We start from the raw sequence: 12,434 nt of genomic DNA on the forward strand, positions 1-12,434 counted from the left end.
CCCTTACAGCAGAAGGACTGGGAATGACTGGTCACTATGACACACACTGACCACCAGGGGGCAGACGCTTAATGCAGGAGCTGACCTCTGGTAGTCAGGGTGCTCTCACATGGGAGGAGCTCTGCTCAGCCACAAGTCAGGCTGATGGCTGCCAGTACAGTGGTGGTGGTGGGAGCCTCTCCTGCCTCCTCAGCAGTGCTAAGGATGTCTGACTGCAGTTTAGGCCTGCTCCCTGCTGGCAAGTGGACATCCCCCAAGGGCTGCCGGGCTGCCAGAGGGATGTCTGATTGCCATCTTAGGCCCAATCCCCTGGGGAGCGGGCCTAAGCCAGCAGGTGGTCATCCCCTGAGGGGACTGCGAGAGGGCACAGGCCGGGCTGAGGGACCCCACCCTCCCCCCCGAGTGCACAAATATTTGTGCACCAGGCCTCTAGTAAATTTATAAGACAAACTGGGAAAGTTTAATGTTAGAAATTGGATGATACTATGTAATTGCTATTAATATTTTTTAGTTTTGCTAATGGTATAGCAGTAATGTGTTGTTGGTTTGTTTTTAAATAGCTCTTATATTAGAGAGACAAATGCTAAAGCTCTATATGGGTGATGGTCTGGGATTTGCTGGGAGAATGCAGTGCAAAGAGGAGAAGTGAGGAATGGGGGATACAGATAAAGGCTGACCACAGGTATGTAATTGTTAAAGAAGTGTGATAGGTAAATGAGAATTTACTAGTGTTTCTGCTTTTGTATGTGCTTAATAATTTTCATAATGTTTTTTATAATATCTTTATAAAATCCATGAATAATACCTCATAAATATCTCACCAGTGAGGGTAAGAAAAGGTTACTGTGATGTTCATCCCTAATCAGGAGAAGAAAATAAGATTTTAAAGATAGAAAGGTGGGCAAAGAGGAAGAGGAAGAAGGCAGATGGAGATTGTTAATAAAGTAGTATTTCTTTTAGGAAAGAATTTGACACTCTATTTAATTCATGATACTTTTCTTGAGATGGATTTTAGTAAACACTGCTGTCTCAAATTGTATTTATCATACTAACACACACATAAACATACACACACACACACATCCCAGATGGGAAACCAAGTGGGAAAAATAGTTGAAGTTGTGAGTTTACCTTAGGCCACTCTCATCAAGTTTATTATTGTTATTCTTTTGTTCTCTTATTTAGTTCCCCATAACCCTCACCATTTAAAAATGTCTGGGGCTGGCCCTAACAGGTTTGGCTCAGTGGATAGAGCGTCGGCCTGTGGACTGAAAGTTCCCAGGTTCAATACCGGTTAAGGGCATGTACCTTGGTTGAGGTCACATCCCCAGTAGGAGATGTGCAGGAGGCAGCTGGTCGATGTTTCTCTCTCATTAATGTTTCTAACTCTCCCTTCCTCTCTGTAAAAAAATCAATAAAATATATTTTAAAATGTCTGGGGCTGAATGCAATAGCATAGCTGACCCTGTGGGCACATTATTGCCCTTTTTATTCTTGAATTTTGGCAAATGAGCTTTATAAGGGTGTGGTCCCATGTTATATGTGGTACTGAAATGCTTACCTCGAACAAGTCCATTCCTATCCATATAATTGTTGACATATCGCTATGTTTTATCTATCAAAGTATTCTTTTGTATATTTATGTGAACATAATCTAAAATAGGCTTTTATGAAACTGACAGACCTTAAATCAAATTGAAACACAAACTGCAGATGTTAGAGTTGGTCAGCAACATAGGACCAGGGTCATTCCTTGGTATATATGTACCATACTTTTCAGTTGATGGGAATATCAGGCATTTAATGGGCTGTGTGAGTCCACAGAGGTGTGTCTTTCTACTACGTGGGGTCTTTAAAATGCATCCTGTCATTTGTTCTGTGTGCCACGTGCCCATGCTAGGCTACAACACACAGCTAGGTGGATGTGTATAAGAGGAGTGTTGTTAGGACTCACTTCACACTTAATAGCAGCAGTTACACCACAGTGCAGCACCCGTGGAACCGAAGCAGTGTGTTTACCGTGACATTTCAGTTTGTTGTCAGTGGGTACAGCCCACACTCACAAGTAAAAAGAATTGCAACAGGCACTTGCATAGCTGGACTTAGCTTCCCATGCAGAATCCAAGGGTTGTGGGAGCCTGCAGAGGGAGCCCTTGCATTAGGAGACAAGGAGTAAACCAGAAAGCAAATTGTGGAATTGGCATTTGTAGCTATACCCATCAATTTCATAAGACCGTAGCTTAAGTCCTACCCCTCCTTGCCACTTCCACTCTCTCAAAAAAGAACAACTATTAGGTTGCCTACAGCTTCTGTTTGGCCCACAAAAGGGATTCTAGATGAGACACTCCTTTCATTTTGACAGGAAATGGTCAAGTTTAGGAACATCTGCAGTACTTGTATATGTGAACTTAACAAATGATTTGGTGAAGGTTTTACTTAGAGCATAACCTTGCAGAGTGATTAATTTCAACCCCTTTAAAATCATACATAATATTATAATAATCACTTTATTGAATCTTTTACTTTTTAAAAGAAAGAAAAAAGCGAAAGCACTATCATGATTATTCATTTTCTCATTGGTAAATCTTTGCTTTGGTTCTTCTTAAAATTATTACGATTAATAATAAAATAAATGATAATTAAAATGTGTTAAGTTCATTACATGGCAGGTACTTTTCATTCATTATCTTATGTGATCCTATGAACATCAACTTACTCCAATTTACAAATAAGGAAAATGATATAAATACATGATTTGCCCAAAACCATGCAGCCAGAGGCAATTCAAGCCAAGGTTTGACTCCAGAGTTCATCTCTCATCTTCGGCTGGGGCTGGATGAAATGTGCTAACTTCTCCATAGACTTTCCTCCAGCTGCCACTTAATGCAAACACATGGCTATGTGGCTGTGAAAGTTCTTTCCCTACATTGAGTCCATCACACTCTCTCAAGGAGCAGAAGGAAAATATCCTGATTATAAGATTCCTAAGAGGCCCACACAATCTGCACAAGTACCCAGCTGTCTGAGGCTTCCCTTTCCATTTTCCCTCCATTGCCATTTCTCAATTTTGTGGTTTACCCCAATGTTTTAATTGGTCTCATTCCAGATTTCCTGCCTACACAAATTCTTATTCTTTTTATCCAATTGCAATATACTTGATTTGGCAGGAAAATGCATACTATGACTGCTATTACTACTCCTTTTACTTCTACTACTTTAGTAGGTAAGAATTTATAAAAATGTTTTATAGACACAATTCTATTAATTTCTCAGAATAACCCTGTGAGGTAGACAGCCTTATCCCAAATCAAAGATGAGGAGGCTAAGTCTCACTGAGATGAAATGACTTGCTATGGTCACACAGCTAACAAGTGGCAGAGGTCTCAAGCAGAGTAGTGATAAGGAGACAGTCTGTTATATTTTATAAGACTGAAATATAACATTTGAGAAGATAGTGCTCGTAGAGACAAAATTGTCCATTAGACTATCTCTCCCTCCCTCTTCCCCACATAGCTTAATAAGGTTTTCATCATTATTTCTCCATCTGTGTCAATTAAATCCCTGTCACTCTTTGAGAAGACTGTAGAAGCAAGTTGCAGTTGTTCTAAAGGAGATTTTGTGCTTTTATTTTTTACTTTGGGGACAATAAAAAAACAAATTAAATTTACTGTGAAAAGAATTAGCTTCTTGAGAATTTTTCAAGGAACGGTACACTGAAGATTCTACTAAATGATGAAAATAAGGAATGCTTGAGTTTTAAAATAAGGTAGAAGTCAAAGCGATGATTAGCAGCTGCTTCATGTTTCTTTCTTTCTGGCTTTTAAATAACATTAAGATCTAACTACCAAGCTCCAACTACCACAAACATAAGTACCATTCTGGACTGAATGATGTAATGAGCATATGCAATGGTTTAGTAACTCTTGAATATCTCACTTGTATTGCCACAATGTCAATGAAAATTTTAGAGTCCTTCTTCTAAGCTTATGGACAAACAACCCAGACTTTGACCGTGTGTTTTGATTATTGACTGGCCATTGTCATGTCCCTCAGTCACTTCTCACTGACACACACTGAAAAGGGAGACAGTAACAATTACCAGCACAGATATCAAGGGGATGAGAAAATGATTAAGAAGATGCTAGGGAAAAAAACCACTCAAATCAACATAACATTTCCTTTAGTGTCTTTTCCCAGATTTGAATTTCAAAATATTTAAAATAATTTCAATTCTTCAAATCAACTTATCTTCTAGAAATTTAATACTCCAAAGCAGCAGTAAATCAATGCCCATGATAATTTTAAAAACTTGCTTTAGGATTTAGAAGATTTGTTGTTGATTGTCTCTTCCTTTTCTCAAAATCACCTCATTAAAGATGAGCAAATGATTCTCCTGTGCCAAGAATCTCATTGGAGAGGGAAAGTCTTATTTAGCTGAGTTTAAAACCTTGAAAATAGAAACATTGACACTATCCCCTAATGACATGGAGGAGAAAAGGCTCTCTTGTACTGATATTCAATATAATTTTCCACTGGGGAAAATTTCCTCCAGTCTGCATGATGAAAAATAAAAATATATTGATGGTGGCATGGGTGGAGAATGTTAAGAAGACTTAGCATGTGTCTCCAGGGCTGAAGGGAACGTAAGTGTGTACTCTTGGGGAGAGAAATGCAGAGCTAGGAAAACAGCAGAGAAAAAAGCAATACTGAAAATCATAACATCGCCTGGAGTGCAGTTCTGATTTTAGTGATCATGCATAGAACTGAATGGGGAAGCAACCTTGAAAAGTCACCTAGTCAAGTTTTCCTGGCTTGAATGTGACCTTTGCTGAAATCTAAAGGTCAAATCGTCTGGCATTTAAATTTGATATGTCTCTGGCTTTAATTAGTCCTGTGGTTTTTTTCGAGCTGATTGTTCTGCCTGTAGCAATTTTGCAGTCAAGTTCTGGGAGGTGGGTTTCTTCACCTCCAATTTGGAGTCATGGACCCCTAACTTCATTATCATGAAGTCTGTGTCCTAGGCCAGCCCTCCTTGTCAGACACTGTTCAAAATGGAGTTCCTTGTCCACTCCATGTCTGCCGATGGAATCTACAAATTCCGAATGCAGCCCTGTGTGAATCGCTCCTCTGTTCCGCCACTGCCTGTTGGTGGTATGCACATATGTGAGCCATTGCAGAGAACAGAGGAGCGATTCAGATGCTGGGAACATTTTTAGAATAATGGTACTCAGTGGAATTTCACATAGACTTGCATTTTAATTTATGACTATGGGCCACTTTTGTCAAATAAAGCATGCATTTACAATAGTTAAACATTTAAAGCTTTTGAAAAATGTTTAACTCTTTGGGGTTTAGGTTTATGCTTCCCTTTAATGTTTACATCATTTAAGTCATGACGATGGAAAAGCTAGACTGGAAAGAGAAACAATCCAACTGAACACTACATGGTGCTGTGATAGTCAGAAGATGGACAGCTCTGGGGACTGAGCACCTATAGATCAGGCCAAGCCATTCTTTCTGCTCTGATTTCTTCATCCATTTAGTTTTTCATCCATTCATCTATATTCATAGTGGCCCCCTCATACACAAACACAATATAGTATCAAAACTGTTTATATTACAAAGGGGCAAATTGTTCAGTCTTTATGGTTCTTGATTTCCTCATCTATAAAATAAGTGGGTTGTTTAAAAATGTCACAATATTCTGGAAATATTTAGATAGTATTAATATATAATATTTAGGTAATATACAATAATAATAACAACAACCCAACAAGTCTTTCTGCCTACAGACCTTATTCCAACCACTCGATGGGTAAGAGGTCCCATGAGGGCCCCCAATGCCAGGTTTGATCTGCTCTGTGTAAGAATTGGCCTGAACTCAGCACCCCCAGAGCTTTGGACCATGCTTTCTCTGTGAGGAACTAGCACACTGAAGGGGCTGAAAGAGCTCAGAGCGGGACATGGGGGGATGCACCTGCCTTTAGGGAGCTCCAGAGAGCCACTCCTTGCATTCATTTCCTCTTCTAAGAGGCCAAGAACAAACTCTTACCCTCAGAGATGTCAGTGATCACCCTGGGACAATATGCATCTCAATAGTCTTTGGGGTTGAAAATATGGGGAGGGGGAGTTATCTGAGTTTCTCAAAGGGAAATGAGATTTACATAATGATTGTCCCCAAATCACAAAGGGTCCTTCTAGTCTCTAGGGTCCAGTACAGAAATGCAGGCAGTGTTACATAGGATCTTTGAACTTGACTTCCCCATACAGGAGCAGGGAATGTGGGTCCAGGAGTCAGGGCACTGGATGAGTGCATCCCACTTAACAAGAAACCAAATTGTCTGTTCCTCTTCAGGGCATGTTTCCAACAAGGATTTTAAAACTATATCTGCTTTTACCTTGAACATTGTAATTTTTACAAGAATTTTAGAAATCTCTCAGAAGCCCTTGTCAAAATTTGGATTAAATTCAAGGTAATGTATATAGAAGTGCTATAGCCACTGATGTCATAAAGAATTTGCCTGGAGTACCACAACGGTGTAAGAAGTCAGGGACTGGTTTTTATATGTTTTGAAACATAGAAGCTTTGATTCAAATGTCTGTGTCATATGCTAAACATGTGTGACCTTAACCAAATATCACAAAAGCCCACCATAAATTAATAATCAGCCTTAATGGTTTCCTCATTTCCAAACACATTTGTTTTATAAGTTAATGCCCTAAGGCCAGTACTTTAAGGTGACTACACAGAGTTTTAATGAAAAACATATCAGCTAAATATGTCTATACAACTACACACACATAATATGATTTCTCTGCCGTTTTAAAAGTCAGAATGAAAGGAGAGAAATTTTGCACACACTTAAGTCCTGTACTTCTGCTACCACTAACAACTGTAAGTAGTTTGAGAGTTTCACCTTCACTCTGCCAACCCAGAAGGACAAAGTTAAATGGGAATTAGATTTCTCTGAATATTTTCCTTTCTTTTCTTTTTTTTCTCTTGCTTTTCTTTACATTTTTATTTCTTTATATTTGTTTTTATTTTCTATTTTTTTATTGATTAAGTTATTACATATGTGTCCTTATCCCCACACGTTACCCCCATCCCCCCCACTGATGCCCTCACCCCAACTTCTGTTCGTGTGTGCATGCACGCTCATCCAAGTTTTCTTTAGAAAAAAAGAGAAAAGGCCACATGGAGATGTGAAGGCTTCTTTAAAAGAGGAGAGATGGTTTTGAAAGTTATGAAAAGCTGATGTTTGCCTTTAAAATTTCCTGTATTTTCAAATGATAGATCCAAGTCCTTGGATTCGAAGACTAGCTCAGACTCCTGACATGGCCCTCCAGGGCTAGTTTGCCAGGATAACTTAATTTCCCCCACATCGACAGAAACAGGCAGCAGAGGGAAGGAAAAGGCAGCAGAGAGGGAGGTGGGCGGAGAGAGGCAGGTCCCGGCTGATGCTCTCTTCTCCCTTCAGCTGGAAGTGAGCTATAGGCTGCTGCTTCCACTCAGCCCCCCTTGTGGGCTCACAGAGATACTCTTTCACTTAAGATGCAGCTTCTGGCAACATGTTGACTGTTACAAAAAATAGGCAGGATAAAATTTAGAAAGAACAGTGTTTTCCTTGATTTTCCACCCTTGAAATGTATATGGAAATAAATACAAGGGACTTAGAGAAAAGCCGTATATGAACTCATTTAGTAAATGTTTTAGTCTACATGTTAAATACTCTGACAGTGAACATTCACAGGAATCAAATTTTTAAGTGTTCTCTATCTGTGCCTCATTATTATTGCTCACGGTAAGATAGTAGCGTAATAGCATAGTTAACATATACTTACATAAAATCTTCACAATAATCTACTTTGGAAATGTAAATGATCATACAATTCCATTGGAATACAAGTACATTCCAGTATATATTTAACAGATTTTATATCATGCCTCACTATAAATAGGAATAAGCTTCTATTTCTCTAACTAAAGGAATATGTGGTATAAAAACAAAAAAAATTTCTTTTCTCTTTCTATGTTTACATTTTAACATTTGAAAGATACTTTGCCTTAAAGAAAAAAAAATACTACAATACCTAAACTCAGTAAGGTCACTGGCACTGCCGAGGTGTGTAGAGGATCGGAGTCAGTCCTTAGTCTGACCAAGCCAGATCCTGATCAAAGCACCTGGGGGTGTCTGCTCCGCACAGTCTACCCGGCACTTTCAGACAAGCCTCTCCTGGACTCTCATGATCACCCTGACACACAGATCTCCTTGGGACAGGATATTTAGTGCCATGGGTGTTCAATCTTTCATTCTACCAGGAGAGGACAGGAGAACGCCTGCCTCATTCCTCACACAGAAGCAGTCTCAAGGTGTGCTCACTCCTAAGTGATGGGGCAGAGACCAAAAAAAAAAAAAGGCAAAATGTTGACATTGAGCACTTACAACATCTCTCCCTAATCACCTGGACGCATTAAAAAAACTGAGTTGTTTTCAAGAAAAACTATTTTAAGTATAATAATAAACATTAATATTTCAAGAAAAATGATTGTAAATATAATGTTACATGCAATAAACGTTAATATTTCAAGAAGAATGATTTTAAGGAGATTAAAAATGGCGGCAGAGTAAGTGGATGCTGCCCGGACATCCTCCCAGGAATAAACTGGTATCACAACTAAAAAAAAAATAAAATAAAAAAATACTGAGTTGGTGTATTCTAAGGAAAAATGCTCTCTTTGGGGTAATATTGATCATTCATTCATTTTCCATTCATTCAACATGTTATAAAGCTCCTATTGGGTGGCACACCTAGTTCTGGAGTGGGGAATTTAGCAGGGAACAAAACAAAGAGCTTGCATTCAAGAAAACTTACTCTTATGAAGTATACAAGGCAGGCAATGAGCAAGATGATTTCAGAAAGTGATACCTGCTATGTAGGAAATACACAAAGGGATATGATAGTGATGAGGAGGGAGGGAGGAAGGGAGGGGAGAGAAAGATGATTGCTTTTGAATGGGTGGTGAGGGAGGTGAGCCATCCTGACAGAACCAAGGCCTGGAAGCAGGGTTGACCTGAAGCAGTGTGTAGTGTGGCTTGGGGTGGGGGAGGGGGGGTGGTGGCATTGGCAGAAAGAGAGGAAGGGGCAGGAGCTGCGGTCAGGTCGTGAAGGGCCTCATAGGCCATGAAAAGTGGCTGGAGCTTGTTCTCACCACAAAGAGAAGCCACCAGAGTGTTTTTTGAGAAGGAAAGAGATAGGATCTGATTTACAGTTGTAAAAGAGCCCTCTGCCCACTAGGTAATAGAAGGCCAGAGGTAAAGAGGGAAGACCAGTGAAGAGGCTATTTTAATAGCCCAGGCAGTCTTCCCGGGTGGAAGCAGCAGGAGAAAATCAGCCAGAGTCGAGATATGTTTTGAAGGTAGGACTGACAGGATTTACCATGGGGCTCGACGTGGAGGAAGGAGGGGGAAAGGAAGGGACCAAGAACGACTCAGGTGTCATCACATCAGCGTGGGGTGCATGGGAGTGCCATTTACAACCTTATGAGGTGAAAAACAAAGGTTCTATTTGGATGTCAGGTTGGAGAGACTGTGAGAAATCTGAGAGGCGCTGTGTGGAAGAAACCAGAGGTGTGAGACCAGAGTTTAGAGCAGGGAAAATAGAAATCGGGATGTCATTAGCACATGGCTGTGGTTAAAGCCATGGAACTGGATGAGGGCGCCTAGGAAAGCGAAGAGGGCTCTGGACCAACTGATCTCGGTGCAGGAAGACAAAGCAAAGGAACATGAGGATTGCACAAGGAAAGCAAGAGAAAAACCACAACGTTAAGCTACCTGTTCAAATTAGTGCAAGGTCCCCAGGAAGTCCATGGATGAGGATTAATAACGTTATCAATTCTTTAGATACCCCTACTCTTCTATCATGCCTGATTAAAAAAAAAACACACACCAAAATCATGTCCCTCTAGAAGCTATCATGTTACCTACTTTAAAATCTCACCTTTGCTCCAGTGTCCCCCACTCCACGTAAACCCATTGGTCCCGGGGGTCCTGGTAATCCTCGAGGTCCCTAGATGGCATGATAAGGGAGAGAGTGAGCAACTTTGTTTGCAGTATTTCAAAGAAAGAAAGAAGAAAGAGAAGAAAGAAAGAAAGAAAGAAAGAAAGAAAGAAAGAAAGAAAGAAAGAAAGAAAGAAAGAAAGAAAGAAAGAAGAAAGAAGAAAGAAGAAAGAAGAAAGAAGAAAGAAAGAAAGAAAGAAAGAAAGAAAGAAAGAAAGAAAGAAAGAAAGAAAGAAAGAAAGAAAGAAAGAAAGAAAGAAAGGAAGGAAGGAAGGAAGGAAGGAAGGAAGGAAGGAAGGAAGGAAGGAAGGAAGGAAGGAAGAAAGAAAGAAAGAAAGAAAGAAAGAAAGAAAGAAAGAAAGAAAGAAAGAAAGAAAGAAAGAAAGAAAGAAAGAAAGAAAGAAAGAAAGAAGAAAAAGGAGAGGAGAGGAGAGGAGAGGAGAGGAGAGGAGAGGAGAGGAGAGGAGAGGAGAGGAGAGGAGAGGAGAGGAGAGGAGAGGAGAGGAGAGGAGAGGAGAGGAGAGGAGAGGAGAGGAGAGGGGGGAGAGGAGAGGGGGGGGAGAGGAGAGGAGAGGAGAGGAGAGGAGAGGAGAGGAGAGGGAGGGAGGGAGGAGGAGAAGGAAGAAAGCAGGAAGGGAAGGGGAGGGCAGATGGAGGCAAAAAGCGGGAGAGAGAGAAAGGAATGATGAAGCGAGGGCAAGAAGAAGGAAACAAGGAGAAAGGGAGGGAAGGCAGGGAAGAAGGAAAGAGATAAAAACAATGCCCAAACTTACAGCCACACCAGGATAGCCATCGCCTTTGAGTCCTGGAGCACCTACTGGTCCTCGAGGGCCTTGGGCACCCTGGATAAATTCCAACACCAGGTGATATCATAAGACTAAACTGTGGGATACCGGGTAAAACGTGAGCACACTACCAACTCAATATGCCAAAAGTAGATTTGATACGTGCAAAAGGAATGATTTGGAAATGTTTAGAAGGAAATCCTACCACATATGGTAACTCATTATCTCCTCATAAGTCTTACTCCTTGTATGTGGTGGGAATCATGAAATGCATGTAGGAAATAATATATGTGAACCATTACTGAGTGCTCTATAGAAAACACATTTCATAGGAATTAGAAGATAGCTGGTTGCTGATATTTTAATTTTTTAAATTATGGATTTTTACTGCAGCATACATCAGGAACAGGTATAAAAATGAGAAAATTTAGTAAGCATCCTGTAAGAAAAAGGGTAAAAAAGAATACATAGCAAAATTTGAAGTGTAAAGTAAGATAACTGAATGTTATTTATTCAATAGGGTCCAAGAACATGGGGAATTAATAAGCCCAAATAAAAAATTAAAACAGGCTGTGTTAAAAAAAAAAAGTTATAAAAGGCCAGGACACAGAGTTAGTGGTTCATATTTTGAGACCTAGGAAAACGTTGTAAGCATTGCTTTATCGTGATAAACTTAGACAACAAAAACTTTCAGTAGTAACTACTGGTCTCTGGTATAAAGGATAGAGAAATGTGCTTATTGCCTCTTGAACAAGTGTTTTGAGATGTGTGTTCTCTACAAATGGAAATTAAAGACATTTTTGGTGAAAGTAAAATGGAGAGGGAGAAAGAAAAAGAAAAATGAGGAAGACACACCTAGAAGTTTTATTCAATATAAGTCTTTGGCACTTATTTAAAACTTGTAATATTCCTTTTATACCACATTCCATTGCTACTATGATAACTCTTGCAATGGCCCTTTTGTCAGTACATATCAATTATTTTTGACTTTTACATTAGGAAGAAACTCCATTAATACACAGACCTTTGTTTTCCAAGATTGGAAAAAGTAGCAGAACTCTCGATACTTTGCTTATATGATAGCAAACCCTGAAATCAAACTGCCATTTTTCTAATTCAAAATGTTGGCCAAAATCCCAACTCTCCAAAATGTTCCTAATTCTACTCCTATGCAAGAATGATTGATTGGACAGGGAGGAAATCTGCATACCCTTTAAGCAGTAAGAAAGTTAAAAGTGTTTTGAAAACCATGAAGGCAACAACTGTTTGTATGGGGTTTTTTTTTATTGATTAAGGTATTACCTATGTGTCCTTACCCCCCCCCATTGTCCGCCACCCCCCACTCATGCAATAACTGTTTTTTCCTATTAAATCTAAGAGACTGGTTTTACATGATTAACCTTCTTAAGAATGATCATGTTCAGAACACATGTGGTCACTTACTAAAACTGAATTTACTATTTATCATCCACAGAAATCCGAGAAGACTGCATACAGCTGTTATGACAGAGAACAAGAGCAAGGTCTTCTGGAGAGGTGAGCTTTGGTGTATCTCCAAGTACAGGAAACTGGTCACTTCTCAGAAGCAAT

The 12,434-nt window shown here is 39.7% G+C and overlaps 1 protein-coding gene across 2 annotated transcripts in view; it reads right to left on the bottom strand.

Moving 5' to 3' along the window:
* The window catches only part of COL28A1 (collagen type XXVIII alpha 1 chain), a 151,735-nt gene that overhangs the window by 56,111 nt on the left and 83,190 nt on the right, over positions 1-12,434 (bottom strand). For both annotated transcript variants that reach the window (XM_059712395.1, XM_059712393.1), the window contains exons 24-25: positions 10,833-10,901; positions 10,000-10,068 (exon numbers count right to left, since the gene is read on the bottom strand). In XM_059712395.1, the coding sequence (XP_059568378.1) occupies positions 10,000-10,068; positions 10,833-10,901 (138 nt within the window). The remainder of the gene's footprint in view (positions 1-9,999; positions 10,069-10,832; positions 10,902-12,434) is intronic.

The sequence above is a fragment of the Myotis daubentonii genome, chromosome 10, assembly GCF_963259705.1.
Source record: "Myotis daubentonii chromosome 10, mMyoDau2.1, whole genome shotgun sequence".
NCBI classification, from domain to species: Eukaryota; Metazoa; Chordata; class Mammalia; order Chiroptera; family Vespertilionidae; genus Myotis; species Myotis daubentonii.